Source organism: Eleutherodactylus coqui, chromosome 1 (assembly GCF_035609145.1).
Source record: "Eleutherodactylus coqui strain aEleCoq1 chromosome 1, aEleCoq1.hap1, whole genome shotgun sequence".
Lineage (NCBI taxonomy): Eukaryota > Metazoa > Chordata > Amphibia > Anura > Eleutherodactylidae > Eleutherodactylus > Eleutherodactylus coqui.
Genome location: NC_089837.1, coordinates 355,387,793 through 355,405,049, shown reverse-complemented (window position 1 = coordinate 355,405,049; position 17,257 = coordinate 355,387,793). Strand labels below are relative to the sequence as shown.

The window sequence follows — 17,257 nt, the reverse complement described above, 5'->3', positions numbered from 1 at the left end:
ACCGAGTCCTTAGCACCCAATTTAATTTTTGGTAACTGCGCTTTACTTCCAAGACTGTATGGTGGGCAGCTGGATGGCCACGGGACTCACTGGAAACCTCGGGATCCAGTGCTGCCCCCCACCCACCCCCCATATTATAATGTACTGGCCCTGACAACAGTCTCCTGCAGTTAACATTATCGAGTACAGAATTAAGTACAACTTTTTTATTTAAAAAAAATGTGACTCAAAGGGGCCTAGGACCCGGCCCCCTCACCTCTTGGGCCCCTGTGCAGAGGCATGTTCACCCATATGGATAAGGGCTCCTTCACACAACTGTATTGTTACAGCGTATTCTGAGCCTCGGTTTTGCACACAGAATACACTGTATTAATGTTCCATAGGCTCTCATGCTGCTGATCACACATATTGCGTGAAATATAATTGCAGCATGTTCTATCTTGGCCCGTATTATGCACCCATACTCTTCAAGATAGTGCAGGGCAATCTGCAGCCCACAGCAACTACACAATGTCAAATATGTCCAGATTATAATTCTACATATATGTAAAGAATCCCTAAAAATAGCTGGGAAAAGTAAGTAAAATCTCCTTAGAAGAAATGAGGTCACCTCTTCTGGCAAAATGTGTTCAGCCATTATTTATTACTAATAATTAGAGATGAGCGAACACCAAAATGTTCGGGTGTTCGTTATTCGTAACGAACTTCCCGTGATGCTCGAGGGTTCGTTTCGAACAACGAACCCCATTGAAGTCAATGGGCGACCAGAACATTTTTGTATTTCGCCGATGCTCGCTAAGGTTTTCATGTGTGAAAATCTGGGCAATTCAGGAAAGTGATGGGAATGACACAGTGACGGATAGGGCAGGCGAGGGGCTACATGTTGGGCTGCATCTCAAGTTCCCAGGTCCCACTATTAAGCCACAATACCGGCAAGAGTGGGCCCCCCCCCCTCCCAACAACTTTTACTTCTGAAAAGCCCTCATTAGCAATGCATACCTTTGCTAAGCACCACACTACCTCCAACAAAGCACAATCACTGCCTGCATGACACTCCACTGACACTTCTCCTGGGTTACATGCTGCCCAACCGCCCCCCCTCCCCCCCACAGCGCACACCAAAGTGTCCCTGCGCAGCCTTCAGCTGCCCTCATGCCACACCACGCTCATGTCTATTTAGAATTGCGTCTGCCATGACGAGGGACCGCAGGCACACACTGCAGAGGTTGGCACGGCTAGGCAGCGACCCTCTTTAAAAGGGGCGGGGCGATAGCCCACAATGCTGTACAGAAGCAATGAGAAATAGAATCCTGTGCCACCGCCATCAGGAGCTGCACACGTGGGCATAGCAATGGGGAACCTATGTGCCACACACTATTCATTCTGTCAAGGTGTCTGCATGCCCCAGTCAGACCGGGCTTTTTAATTCATAGACACAGGCAGGTACAACTCCCTATTGTGAAGTCCCTGTCGACCCACAGCATGGGTGGCTCCCTGGAACCCACCGGCGGTACACAGAAATATCCCATTGCATTGCCCAACACAGCTGAGGTAGTAATGTCGTGCTTAATGCAGGTGGGCTTCGGCCCACACTGCATGCCCCAGTCTGACTGGGGTTCTTTATAAGTGTACAGATGTAGTAAAAACTCCGTGTGCACCTACAGCATGGGTGGGTGCCAGGAAGCCACCGGCGGTACATAGAAATATCCCATTGCATTGCCCAACACAGCTGAGGTAGTAATGTTGTGCTTAACCCTTTCCAATCCAATTTGTATATGGTTTTCCTAGGGGGCTTACTCTTTTTCTGCCGTTATACAACGGCGCTATATGCTGGCTAAAGCCAGTACTGCATGAGCTGACACGTAGGATAGGCTCCGACAGCAGAGAGGCTGGCAATATACAGTAAGAGAACCCCGACGGACGTCTACCAACAACGGAGCTGTACAGCCTTAAACCCTAATGTCTTCACAGGTCACACAGTGGACTGGAAAGGGTTAATGCAGGTGGGCTTCGGCCCACACTGCATGCCCCAGTCAGACTGGGGTTCTTTACAAGTGGACACATGTAGGTTTAACTCCCTGTGGACCCACTGCCTGGGTGGGTGCCAGGAAGCCACCGGCGGTACATAGAAATATCCCATTGCATTGCCCAACACAGCTGAGGTAGTAATGTCGTGCGTAATACAGGTGGGCTTCGGCCCACACTGCATGCCCCAGTCAGACGGGTTCTTTAGAAGTGTACAGATGTATTAAAAACTCAGTGTGCACCTACAGCATGGGTGGCTCCCTGGAACCCACCGGCGGTACACAAAAATATCCCATTGCATTGCCCAACACAGCTGAGGTAGTAATGTCGTGCGTAATACAGGTGGGCTTCGGCCCACACTGCATGCCCCAGTCAGACTGGGGTTCTTTACAAGTGGACACATGTAGGTTTAACTCCCTGTGGACCCACTGCCTGGGTGGGTGCCAGGAAGCCACCGGCGGTACATAGAAATATCCCATTGCATTGCCCAACACAGCTGAGGTAACGTCAGCTGTAATGCAGGTGGGCTAAAAATTAATTTGATTACACTGTAGGCGAGGGCCCACAAAAATTGCTGTATCAACAGTACTAATGTACATCCCAAAAATTGGCCATGGCCAGCCAAGAGGGCAGGTGAAACCCATTAATCGCTTTGGTTAATGTGGCTTAAGTGGTAACTAGGCCTGGAGGCAGCCCAGTGTAACGAAAAATTGGTTCAAGTTAAAGTTCCAATGCTTTTAAGCGCATTGAAACTTATAAAAATTGTTCTGAAAAATTATTTGAGTGAGCCTTGTGGCCCTAAGAAAAATTGCCCGTTCAGCGTGATTACGTGAGGTTTCAGGAGGAGGAGCAGGAGGAGGAGGAATATTAGACACAGATTGATGAAGCAGAAATGTCCCCGTTTTGGATGGTGAGAGAGAACGTAGCTTCCATCCGCGGGTGCAGCCTACGTATTGCTTACGTATCGCTGCTGTCCGCTGGTGGAGAACAGAAGTCTGGGGAAATCCAGCCTTTGTTCATCTTGATGAGTGTTAGCCTGTCGGCACTGTCGGTTGACAAGCGGCTACGCTTATCTGTGATGATTCCCCCAGCCGCACTAAACACCCTCTCCGACAACACGCTAGCCGCAGGACAAGCAAGCACCTCAAGGGCATACAGGGCTAGTTCAGGCCACGTGTCCAGCTTCGACACCCAGTAGTTGTAGGGGGCAGAGGCGTCACCAAGGATGGTCGTGCGATCCGCTACGTACTCCCTCACCATCCTTTTGCAGTGCTCCCGCCGACTCAGCCGTGACTGGGGAGCGGTGACACAGTCTTGGTGGGGAGCCATAAAGCTGGCCAGGCCCTTAAAGACTGTTGCACTGCCTGGGATGTACATGCTGCTCGATCTACGCACATCCCCTGCAACATGGCCCTCGGAACTGCGCCTTCTGCCACTAGCGCTGTCGGCTGGGAATTTTACCATCAGCTTGTCCGCAAGGGTCCTGTGGTATAGCAACACTCTCGAACCCCTTTCCTCTTCGGGAATCAGAGTGGGCAGGTTCTCCTTATACCGTGGATCGAGCAGTGTGTACACCCAGTAATCCGTAGTGGCCAGAATGCGTGCAACGCGAGGGTCACGAGAAAGGCATCCTAACATGAAGTCAGCCATGTGTGCCAGGGTACCTGTACGCAACACATGGCTGTCTTCACTAGGAAGATCACTTTCAGGATCCTCCTCCTCCTCCTCCTCCTCCTCCTCCTCCTCAGGCCATACACGCTGAAAGGATGACAGGCAATCAGCCGGTGTACCGTCAGCAGCGGCCCAAGCTGTCTCTTCCCCCTCCTCCTCATCCTCCTCATGCTCCTCCTCCTCCTCCTGTACGCGCTGAGAAATAGACAGGAGGGTGCCCTGACTATCCAGCGGCATACTGTCTTCCCCCGCCCCCGTTTCCGAGCGCAAAGCAGCTGCCTTTATGGTTTGCAGGGAATTTCTCAAGATGCATAGCAGAGGAATGGTGACGCTAATGATTGTAGCATCGCCGCTCACCACCTGGGTAGACTCCTCAAAATTACCAAGGACATGGCAGATGTCTGCCAACCAGGCCCACTCTTCTGAAAGGAATTGAGGAGGCTGACTCCCACTGCGCCGCCCATGTTGGAGTTGGTATTCGACTATAGCTCTACGCTGTTCATAGAGCCTGGCCAACATGTGGAGCGTAGAGTTCCACCGTGTGGGCACGTCGCACAGCAGTCGGTGCACTGGCAGCTTAAAGTGATGTTGCAGGGTGCGCAGGGTGCAGCGTCCGTGTGGGACTTGCGGAAATGTGCGCAGAGCCGGCGCGCCTTTACGTGCAGGTCTGACAAGCGTGGGTAGCTTTTCAGAAAGCGCTGAACCACCAAATTAAAGACGTGGGCCAGGCATGGCACGTGCGTGAGGCTGCCGAGCTGCAGAGCCGCCACCAGGTTACGGCCGTTGTCACACACGACCATGCCCGGTTGGAGGCTCAGCGGCGCAAGCCAGCGGTCGGTCTGCTGTGTCAGACCCTGCAGCAGTTCGTGGGCCGTGTGCCTCTTATCGCCTAAGCTGAGTAGTTTCAGCACGGCCTGCTGACGCTTGCCCACCGCTGTGCTGCCACACCGCGCGACACCGACTGCTGGCGACATGCTGCTGCTAACACATCTTGATTGTGAGACAGAGGAGGAGGAGGAGGAGGAGGGTGCTTTAGTGGAGGAAGCATACACCTCCGCAGATACCAGCACCGAGCTGGGGCCCGCAATTCTGGGGGTGGGTAGGACGTGAGCGGTCCCAGGCTCTGACTCTGTCCCAGCCTCCACTAAATTCACCCAATGTGCCGTCAGGGAGATGTAGTGGCCCTGCCCGCCTGTGCTTGTCCACGTGTCCGTAGTTAAGTGGACCGTGGCAGTAACCGCGTTGGTGAGGGCGCGCACAATGTTGCGGGAGACGTGGTCGTGCAGGGCTGGGACGGCACATCGGGAAAAGTAGTGGCGACTGGGAACTGAGTAGCGCGGGGCCGCCGCCTCCATGATACTTTTGAAGGACTCCGTTTCCACAACCCTATACGGCAGCATCTCAAGGCTGATGAATTTTGCGATGCGGACGGTTAACGTTTGAGCGTGCGGGTGCGTGGCGGCGTACTTGCGCTTGCGCTCGAACACTTGCGCAAGCGACGGCTGAACGGTGCGCTGAACTACACTGCTGGATGGGGCCGAGGACAGCGGAGATGAGGGTGTGGGTGCAGGCCATGAGGCGGTAGTGCCTGTGTCCTGAGAGGGGGGTTGCATCTCAGTGGCAGGTTGGGGCACAGGGGGAGAGGCAGGGGTGCAAACCGGAGGCGGTGAACGGCCTTTGTCCCACCTTGCGGGGTGCTTGGCCATCATATGTCTGCGCATGGTGGTGGTGGTGAGGCTGTTGGTGTTGGCTCCCCGGCTGAGCTTTGCGCGACAAAGGTTGCACACCACTGTTCGTCGGTCGTCAGGCGTCTCTGTGAAAAACTGCCAGACCTTAGAGCACCTCGGCCTCCGCAGGGTGGCATGGCGCGAGGGGGCGCTTTGGGAAACACTTGGTGGATTATTCGGTCTGGCCCTGCCTCTACCCCTGGCCCTGGACACCGCACTGCCTCTTGCAACCTGCCCTGCTGATGCCCTTGACTCCCCCTCTGAAGACCTGTCCTCCTGAGTAAGCGTTGCACACCAGGTGGGGTCAGTCACCTCATCGTCCTGCTGCTCTTCCTCCGAATCCTCTGTGCGCTGCTCCCTGGGACTTACTGCCCTTACTACTACCTCACTGCAAGACAACTGTGTCTGATCGTCATCGTCCTCCTGACCCACAGAAAGTTGTTGAGACAGTTGGCGGAAGTCCCCAGCCTCTTCCCCCGGACCCCGGGAACTTTCGAAAGGTTGGGCATCAGTGACGATAAACTCGTCTGGTGGGAGAGGAACCGCTGCTGCCCAAACTAAGCAGGGGCCCGAGAACAGTTCCTGGGAGTGCTCCCGCTCCTGAGCAGGTGTTATTGTAGTGGAGTGAGGAGGCTGGGAGGAAGGAGGAGCAGCAGACAGAGGATTCGGATTGGCAGCAGTGGACGGCGCAGAACTGCGGGTAGACGATAGGTTGCTCGAAGCACTTTCTGCCATCCAGGACAGGACCTGCTCACACTGCTCATTTTCTAATAACCGTCTCCCGCGTGGACCCATTAATTGGGCGATGAATGTGGGGACGCCAGAAACGTGCCTCTCTCCTAATCGCGCAGTAGTCGGCTGCGACACACCTGGATCAGGAGCTTGGCCTGTGCCCACACCCTGACTTGGCCCTCCGCGTCCTCGGCCGCGTCCACGTCCTCTAGGCCTACCCCTACCCCTCAGCATGCTGTATTACCAGTGATTTGATTTCACAGGCAGGAAATAAATTGGCGCAAGACTGCAGGCCAAATATAATTTTTGCCCTTTTTGGAAAACGAAAGGCCCCACTGCCTCTAGTGAATGAATTATCTAAGTTTAATAACTGTGCTGTGTCCCTGCTTATGTGTCACAGAACGTGAGGGTAGCAGAGTTATTATAACTCTTGGAGAGCAGGTATTTTTTTCCCAATTAAGGAAAGCAAATGGCGAAGCCAGCAGTAAAGCGTAGCTGGGTGCGTATGATTTAGCAATGTTTTTCACGCAGCTCACACGTCTCCACAGGCGTAAGGACGGACAGAGGCTGGACAAATAGATTTGTTTTCAGTTTTTTCCCACCAACAGGCAGCACTGCGTATATTCAATGAACATGAGAAGTTTAATAACTGTGCTGTGTCCCTGCTTATGTGTCACAGAACGTGAGGGTAGCAGAGTTATTATAACTCTGGCAGAGCAGGTATTTTTTTCCCAATTAAGGAAAGCAAATGGCGAAGCCAGCAGTAAAGCGTAGCTGGGTGCGTATGATTTAGCAATGTTTTTCACGCAGCTCACACGTCTCCACAGGCGTAAGGACGGACAGAGGCTGGACAAATAGATTTGTTTTCAGTTTTTTCCCACCAACAGGCAGCACTGCGTATATTCAATGAACATGAGAAGTTTAATAACTGTGCTGTGTCCCTGCTTATGTGTCACAGAACGTGAGGGTAGCAGAGTTATTATAACTCTGGCAGAGCAGGTATTTTTTTCCCAATTAAGGAAAGCAAATGGCGAAGCCAGCAGTAAAGCGTAGCTGGGTGCGTATGATTTAGCAATGTTTTTCACGCAGCTCACACGTCTCCACAGGCGTAAGGACGGACAGAGGCTGGACAAATAGATTTGTTTTCAGTTTTTTCCCACCAACAGGCAGCACTGCGTATATTCAATGAACATGAGAAGTTTAATAACTGTGCTGTGTCCCTGCTTATGTGTCACAGAACGTGAGGGTAGCAGAGTTATTATAACTCTGGCAGAGCAGGTATTTTTTTCCCAATTAAGGAAAGCAAATGGCGAAGCCAGCAGTAAAGCGTAGCTGGGTGCGTATGATTTAGCAATGTTTTTCACGCAGCTCACACGTGTCCACAGGCGTTAGGACGGACAGAGGCTGGACAAATAGATTTGTTTTCAGTTTTTTCCCACCAACAGGCAGCACTGCGTATATTCTATGAATAATAACTGTGTTGTGGCCCTGCCTATACAATTCTTTCCCTGCAGTATCAATGGAGGGTGGAATGCTCTGCAGAGGCGATTTTGAGAAGCCCAAAAAAAATGCAGCACAGCTAACAGCAGCCTGGACAGTACTGCACACGGATAAATATGGCCCTAGAAAGGACCGTTGAGGTTCTTGAAGGCTACACTCACTCCTAACACTCTCCCTGCCTATGCAGCACTTCTGTCCCTAATGCCAGGTGCAACGGTCTGCAGAGGCGATTTTGAGAAAAAAAAAATCCCACTGCTAACAGCAGCCAACACACAGCTGTCAGTGGCCCTAATAAGGACCTTTGGGGGGTCTTGAAGCCTACACTAACTACCAATTCTTTCCCTACAGCAGCTCCGGTATAAACAGCACTGTCCCTCATCTAACTCACACCGCATCTGAGGCGAGCCGCGGGAGGGGCCGACTTTTATATTAGGCGAACACCTGATCTCGCCAGACACTCACAGCAGGGGGGTGGTATAGGGCTTAAACGTTGCAGGGGGAAGTTGTAATGCCTTCCCTGTCTTTCAATTGGCCAGAAAAGCGCGCTAACGTCTCAGGGAAGGAAGTGAAAGTAACCAGAACACCGCATGGTGTTCGTTACGAATAACGAACATCCCGAACACCCTAATATTCGCACGAATATCAAGCTCGGACGAACGCGTTCGCTCATCTCTACTAATAATGAAAACATATTATGCATACCATTTGTTTTCTGTTCTCCACAAGATGAATTCCAATTACGCCTAAGAAAGATCCAAAGCCAAGCTGATGGCAGGAGGCAAAGAAAACAAAAATCATACATTTCTCCAGAATCAACCTATACAGTAGTACATATAGCTTTCCATTACCCAACTGCAATTAATTTCTGATAATTTACACGAATGTATCACATTTTGGAAAACATTGGTAACTCTTTTACTTATAACAACTTGTAATTTTGAATATTTTAGAAGTGATGGTTCTCCTTTAGGGGAAGAACATACGGTCCCATTATCATGCAGTTGTGATTTTGATTGTTTTCTATGGTAATTTTGATGTGCAGCACAGATGGAGCCCAACTGGTGTATTGATAGCATCGACTGTGGATTAAAGGGGTTGTGCAGTTTTAAACCATTTATGGCATATCCTTAGAACAGGTCAACAATAGTAGATCAGCGGGGATCCAACGTCTAGTGTCCCCGCCGATCAACTGTTCACCGGACTGATGAGCGCATGCACTGGGCAGATTACTACATGGAAGCATATAGCTCCTTTCTTACTGCAGTGGCCAAGCTTGATATTGCAGCCTAAATTCCCATTCAATTTAATGAGAACTTAGCCTGCAATACCATGCATCACCACTGCAGTTAGAATGGAGCTGTCTGCTTCCTGCAGAAATCTGGTGAGTTCACCAGCCATTGGCAGGGGTTCTTCTTTGCTTGTCTTTAAATGCCTCTTGAACACATTTTATATGTTGTTGCCATGTGCACATATATATGCAGTGTGTTCTGTTGTGTTTTATGCAGTAAGCACATGTCTCAAATTATGCACGTGTAATCCAAATGTAACTAATTATCACAAATACATTATGTTAGCCACCAGTACTAATGATGTGGTCTTTAAAAGTGCAGCTAAAAACTTCATCACGACCACAGCACCTTGGTGGCAAAAACCACAGGCAGTCACCCGCATGCAGTTTTTGACTACATCAACACCACATATGGACCAGACCATGTGACCTTACCCTTAGCTGACAAAACTGACAAAATGTAATAAATGTGAGCACCTGAAAATCATTTTATGGCTGGGTAACTACTATGTCTGAAATACACAATATTATTATATAGGAAAATACAAATATAAGGCTATTTGTGAGGTGAGAATACACAGAACAGAAGTCTACTTACAATTATACCTGGATAATAACCTCCGACGGTTATATTTTCTGTTCTTGTGGTTGCAGCTAGGCCAATGGTCAATATAAAAAGAGAAACCGCAAGCAGGGAGACGGTAAACCACAGAGCAGTCCTCTTCCGTTTAGCAAAATGGCCTAAAATTGAATAATGGATTTACTGAGAATTCTAATAAATAAGAGTTTTTACTGAAGAGGATGCTAGTACATACTCAGGTTTACACCACCATACACATTTTATTCACCCCAGTTTACAATTGGGTAATATCAGTTATGTTTGCCAGCGATGTAGCAGTTAAATACATGCAATTAGGCACAAATATAAAGAAATTGACCGTTGATAATTGCATATCATTTAATTTTTAGAAAACTTAAAGACAGTGCAATTTCTTTATTTAAGAGAGATTTCAGATAGCCACCGAGTATGGAATAGACTTGGCTTCCGAGCCTGCGTCATACACTCTTCACAACTGCATGATGTACATTTACGTTATGTGGTCGGGAGGGGGGTAAGTAATCTCTGGGTACAAGGAGCAGATAGCTGAACAAGGCTAAGCAAGCCAAGAATTTAAATGTCATCATTGTTAAGGCTACAAGACATGAAATAAAGTCTAGAGTTCAAAACCCAGTTCCTAACATCCCTTTAAATACAGATCTGTCAGAGTTAGCTAGTACACTCTCATGCAGCCTGTTTATACAGGGAGATACATCGATCAGTCTTTCACATTCGCTGTATAGGGGGCAAAGTAAGACTAGCAGTTTTTTGCATGCTCCTGTGTGCGCACAAAAGGCGTGTCTGATAGAACCATTGGTTTCCTATTATGTGTTCACATGTCTGTTTTTACAGGCGCAAAATACACGCACCTGCAAGAAAAAGGACATCTGTGCGGCGGGAAGGCCTGTACTGCATGTAAGATTTCCCGTGGGGAGTCCACTAATCACTGAATACTGTGACAGCACTGTCACAGTATTCAGTGACAAGGGGACTCCCCGTGGGGATTGAAGGAATCACCTGCCACAGCTGTCACAGTTGTGACAGCTGTGGTAAAGGACCGCAATGCCATCCCATTGCTTTCAATGGGGCCAGCACTACTGCCACCGGCCCCATTGACAGCAATGCGATGCAGGCAACCCGCGGAGTGATTTTCGGGAAAAGGTTTAAAATATAAGCCCTTCCCTGAAAAACATCCCTAGCTGCTGTAAAAAAAAACATCACCTCTCCGCCGCTGTGCAGCTCTGGTGTATCTTCTTGCTGGCTTCCCCAGCACTGCTCTGAAGCTGTCTCTCCTGCTGTGGATTTAAAAATCCCCACCTCCTGAAAGAGCTGGGTCTGATTAGCTGAGCGCTCAGCCAATCACAGGCAGCGCTTAGCCAATTATTGAATGACAGCTGAGCGCTGCCTGTGATTAGTCACAGTGCTCAGCCAAGCAATAAATCGCTGAACACTGCCTATGATTGACTGAGCGCTGTTACCAATCATAGGCAGCCCTCAGCTGTCATTCAATACATGGCTGAGCGCTGCCTGTTATTGGCTGAGCGCTCAGCTAATCAGACCCAGCACTTTCTGGAGGGATTTTTAAATTCCCAGCCAGCAGAAAGTGCTTCAGAGCAGTGCCAAGGACCAAGCGAGAAGATGCGCTGGAGCCCCAACAGTGGTGGAAGGTGATGTATATATTTTTTAATTTTTTACAGCAGCTAGGGATGATTTACAGGGAAGGGCTTATATTTCAAGCCCTTCCCTGAAAATCGCTGTGGGGGTTGCCTGCATCCCATTGTTTTCAATGGAGCGGCTGCATAGCTGGCCCCATTAAAAGCAATGGCAGAACATTGCAGTCCTCTGCCACAGCTATGACAACTGTGGCAGAGGATCGCGATCTTCTCCATATATTTTCAATGGGGTCGGCGCTGCTGGCTCCGGCCCCATTGAAAGCAATAGGCACGAAGCTACAGACGTGCATTTTTAACATGCATGGATCACATTTTGTTTGTGCACATAGGTGCGCAAAAAATAACGCTCGTCTGACTGAGCCCTAAGTGATTGGAAGGACTGAAGGAGCGCTGTCTAAACCGAATGATAGGTGAATGAGCCAATGATCTTTATGCCTGCATAAAATGAACGAGCAAAAAGGGAACAATTGTTGTTCGTCATTGGCATATGTTTCGACTGAACGATTATCGTTCATGTTCACTCATTTGAACTATTTTTTGAATGCTAGTTGTTCTGTCTTAAAGCATCCTTATTGTAGCTGTGATACTGATTTGTAAAGATCAGTAGCTCTCTGGAAAGAAAGCCTTTTTTCTAATCTCATACAACTGTCTTAAATTGTACTAAGCTATACTTAAAACAATTTATCTGGTGACATGATATATTTCATCCATCTTAAGGGCACAAATAAAACTGGTACAGCCACAGGACAAAGGGATAAACTGTCAGTCTTTGGATAATTGAATTTTTCTAAGATACACAGGAATTATATTTCCTTTAAATGATATAATGCTTATAAGTCAAGTTAATTGGAAACCTCAGGAGCTGCGTACGATGCTTGCTCAATGAGAAATAAGTGAAATCATTTCGGTAAAGGAGCAGGTTGTAGTCATGTCAGCACTCAGTGATTTGTTCTAAGAACACATGCACAGACTTCAGAGGACATCTGCTGATTAAATCGAAACTTCACTTTCCCAGACAAAGTCTATCTGAAGGTTTCACAATCACAGTCATAAAGGTCACTATGTCAACATTTTCTAGTTCAACTTTCTTCTTTGGATTCAAAGAGAAGTTCTGTGTACTTTTAAATAGACAACAATATTTCATATGATGCCACCTTTTAAATTTGACATATAGTTAGCCCTTCACAGAACGGACGAATAAAACTGAAGCTCAAGCCTTTATCAAATTTTTATTGAATCCAGGGCCAAAGAACACACATAAATCCCACTTCGGTCCAACTACCAATACAATACATGGACTCATGAGTAGAGATGAGCAAGCATACTCGTTAAAGTGATTTACTAGAGAGAGCATCGCCTTTTTTGAGTACCTGCTGGCTCGTCCCTGAAGATTCGGGGGGGCCGCAGGGGTGAGCGGGGGGTTGCGGAGTGGATCGGGAGGGAGAGAGAGGAGACCTCCCGCTCCCTCCCGAAGCGGTGCGGGGCGGCGGAGGGGAGCGGGAGGTCTCCTCTCTCTCCCTCCCGATCCCCTCTGCTCAGCTCGGCGCCCCCCCCCCCCAGAATCTTCATGGACGAGCCAGCAGGTACTCGAAAAAGGCGATGCTCTCTCGAGTAAATCGCCTTAACGAGTATGCTCACTCACCTCTACCCATGAGTAATTAGACATACATTTAGAGCACCAAACAAACAATAAATCTGGGGAACCCTGATAATAGGCGCCCCACAAGTATTTCAAATCTAACTACATCTTGATTGGATGTTTACAAAGACACAGAGATATTGATTGTCTTTGATAGGTCTTATTGAAATGGTAGGGTTTTAGTCCAGTGGTCACATATAGACAACTCCCTATAGTATAGGTAAGTATATCCACTTGTGCATGGATTGATAAAGTGAGCTCATTGGTTCATGGCACTGATTCCAATAACCCTACTGCTGATAGATTTACTTCATAATTCTGATTTGTATCTACTGCAATTCTAGTTTCTGATTCGTACAGTTCTAGTTTGAGATTTAATACAGTTCTTGTTTCTGACTCAGTTCAACATGTTTCCCTGTGTGATTATGCAGTTCATCAGGAACCTTATAGAGTTTCCCTTAATGCAATGGAAAGCACTACTGCAGTATTTCACTGGAAAATCTGAAGCAAGGTGGTGAGTACAAGCCTGGTGGAAAAGATAATGAGCGAGCCTGAATTATGCACACAGCCAGTATCACCCACCTCTGCTGTATAGCTAGAATAGTGAATGGATTCCCAAGATACAAGCACTGAGTTTAACCGCCTATGCATCAGTAGCTCCCATCAAAAATGCCTGATAGTAACTGATGCAATCAGCTGTATAGGCATTTGATTGAAGCAAATTTGGTTGTTGGCTGGCTCTCAGATTAAATCAGCCAAGTGGAGCAATATCCTAATATAACTAGGTGGATTGTATTGTCTCAGAGCTAGTTCTCTATCAATACTGGTGTGGATCCTGTCACCTAGTGTTTTCAATTGTTACAGCTCTTGCCTATTGCTGGTTGTTTATTCTAACCTGTTAGTCCCTATTTCCTATTGCACCAGAACCAATAGAGGTATGATCTTGCCAAACTAAAGCTGCTTTAGTGACCACCCAAGAGTATACCACTATAGAAGAGTTGCTATCCCTGCAGTGCTTTAAATTGTACACTAATAGCTGCCAAGTCCAATCATCTGCCTATCTGTATATATATATAAAGACGAAAGCCCTCACTGACTCACTCACTGACTGACTCACTCACTGACTGACTCGCCACTAATTCTCCAACTTCCCGATGTCGTAGGAACATGAAATTTGGCACAAGCATAGATTATGTCATAAATAGAAAAAGCTAATGGGTTCCAACTCGATTATTCAATTCTAAGCGCAAAAGAATTAGCGTCCAAATTTTACATGCGTAATCTAATTCTCTCACGTCCCGATGTCATAGAAACTTGAAATTTGGCACAAGCATGGATTATGTAATATATAGGAAAACTTAATGGGTCCCAACTCGATTATTCAATTCTAAGTGCAAAAGAATTAGTGCCCAAATTTTACGTACGTAATCTAATTCTCTCACTTCCCGATGTCATAGAAACTTGAAATTTGGCACGAGCATTGATTATGTCATAAATAGGAAAAGCAGATTGGTCCCAACTTGATTATTCAATTCTAAGCGCAAAAGAATTAGTGTCCAAATTTTACATACATAATCTAATTCTCTCACTTCCCGATGTCATAGAAACTTGAAATTTGGCACGAGCATTGATTATGTTATAAATAGGAAAAGTTAACAAGTCCCAACTCGATTATTCAATTCTAAGTACAAAAGAATTAGCATCCAAATTTTACGTACGTAATCTAATTCTCTCAATTCCCGATGCAACAACTGATTACACAAATTTTTACCACACAGATGTGAAATTTGCCATGACCATTCTTTGCATACTAAATATTGGAAATTTAAAGGGTTGCAACTTGATTATTCAATCCTATGCATAAAAGTAAGTGACCCCATGTGTAATGTAACTAATAACACACATCTGTACTGCACAAACTTGAAATTTGGCATGACCATTCCTATGCTATGTAACTAATAACATACCTGTACCCCGCAATATATGAGACAGTTATCTTCTCAGCAAAACAAATGCATTTAGAAATATGAGTATATACTGACAGGAATAAAACTAACTGACGTATGTATTGAAAGGCTGTAAAGTACAGAAGGAAGTGGACATGGACTGTTGGGATGGAGTATGCCTTTAAGTATAACAAGGGGCTGCAACCTTCAGTCTGGGTAGGAAATTTGAATAAAAAGGGGCGTTACCTTTCAGGGTAAAAATGAGCAGCATGTGTGAGATGGCACATTCTGTGGGGTGACATTTTCACATACAGTCTGAGATAAATCTCTCTCCTATCTGCCTATACACTGAGAGGAATCTATCTGATCTGTGTGTTATGAGCAGCGTGTGAGAGGTGGACATTCTGTGGGGTGACATTTTCACATACAGTCTGAGATAAATCTCTCTCCTATCTGCCTATACTCTGAGAGGAATCTATCTGATCTATGTGTTATGAGCAACGTGTGAGGTGGCACATTCTGTGGGGTGACATTTTCACATACAGTCTGAGATAAATCTCTCTCCTACCTGCCTATACACTAAGAGGAATCTATCTGATCTGTGTGTTATGAGCAGCGCGTGTGAGGTGGACATTCTGTGTAGTGGCATTTTCACATACAGTCTGAGATAAATCTCTCTCCTACCTGCCTATACACTAAGAGGAATCTATCTGATCTGTGTGTTATGAGCAGCGTGTGTGAGGTGGCACATTCTGTGGGGTGACATTTTCACATACAGTGAGATAAATCTCTCTCCTATCTGCCTATACACTGAGAGAAATCTATCTGATCTGTGTGTAATGAGCAGCGTGTGTGAGGTGGACATTTTGTGGAAGGAAATTTTTACATACAGTTTGAGAAAAATCTCTATTCTATCTGCCTATACACTGAGAGGAATCTATCTGATCTGTGTGTTATGAGCAGCGTGTGTGAGGTGGCACATTCTGTGGGGTGGCATTTTCACATACAGTCTGAGATAAATCTCTCTTCTATCTGCCTATACACTGAGAGGACTCTATCTGATCTGTATGTAATGAAAAAATCTCTCTCCTATCTGCCTATGCACTGAAAATCAGCAAGAAATACAATTTATGAGAGAGGGTTTTTTTTCAAAAATATATAAAGCCTAGGAAAGTTCTTTTTGGCACACATGCTACCTTTGGGCCTTTAACTTCACGTAATAGGCAGGCGTTTTTGAGAAATTCATTGGCAAACCATGATAATTTACAATGAAATTGTGAATCTTGAAAATTTTTTATTTATTTCCCATTAATGTATTAAATCTATCTTATCTGAATTTATTTGTACTCTAAAGTAACCACGACTTCATAAGATTTTCCGTGTGAACAACAGATAAACACCAGTACCAAATTAACTCCAGCGAAGTCGGGTATATCAGCTAGTCTAGTATATGTTTATATGTAGTATACTCATGTCTAGTATAGTATATGCAAGATATCTAGTTTCAAAAATAATTTTAAAAATTTCAAAAGAAGTAGTGTGGCCTGTAGCCATGATGGTAGACTACAGGCATAGTAGTCCGGGCTACAGGTCACACTACATCCTTTTTTTTTAAAAATATTTTTTTTATTTATTATGATATATTTCTGGGGCGCCAGAAGTTTCCTAGATTTATTTGTTTGTTTGGTGCTCTAAATGTATGTCTAATTACTCACAGGTCTATGTACTGGTAGTTGGACTGACATGGGAGTTATGTGTGTCCTTTGGCTCTGGTTTTAATAAAAATTTAATAAAGGCTTGAGCTTTAGTTTTAAACGTCTATTCAGTGAAGGGCTTTTAAGTGGTTCATAGACTGTTCTGCCTCTATGAATAGTTGACATATAGTTTGAAGCAGTTTTTTCAGCAGTTTTGCCAATTTGGTAGCGTTGCTGTTTTCTGATGCACTACTACCAGTATACCTGCATACAACATATGTCCCACTACACACTTTAGTCCTCATGCAAGGGCATATATACATAGATGCAGCCCATGCGGTTAAACAGGAACCTGCTTGTCCATTTCATTTATTTTAATGAGTGATGAGAAGTGGTGAAGAGATCCTCTCATCTCCAGACATACAACATTGGAAATGTTGGAGACAGATAAAAAGGCCTAGCATCAGTGACTGTCTAGTCAGACTGCAAGATTATTAACAATGTTTATTCTGCCGTCCTCTGAGAAGAAAATGTAATTTTCTGTGATGAAGAGACTATTAACCCTGTTGTGTATATCTTTAGACCTCATGTCCATGGGCAGGAGCCCGCAGCGGAATCCAACCCTGCCCCCGGCCAAGGACACTGCATACCTGTCCAAGTTTTCTGCTTACCCGTCCAGGTCTTCTATTTTCTTCACTGCGGATGTGTGCAGAAGTGCCGCTCGGTGTGCCGCTGCACATATGCAGTGGAATTTTTTTTTTTTT

General features: G+C 46.3%; 1 protein-coding gene across 1 annotated transcript in view; it reads right to left on the bottom strand.

Moving 5' to 3' along the window:
- TMEM255B (transmembrane protein 255B) overlaps positions 1-17,257 on the bottom strand; it is an 86,653-nt gene that overhangs the window by 45,105 nt on the left and 24,291 nt on the right. Inside the window, exons 2-3 of the mRNA XM_066592573.1 lie at positions 9,542-9,684; positions 8,358-8,420 (exon numbers count right to left, since the gene is read on the bottom strand). Coding sequence (XP_066448670.1) covers positions 8,358-8,420; positions 9,542-9,684 — 206 coding nt within the window. The remainder of the gene's footprint in view (positions 1-8,357; positions 8,421-9,541; positions 9,685-17,257) is intronic.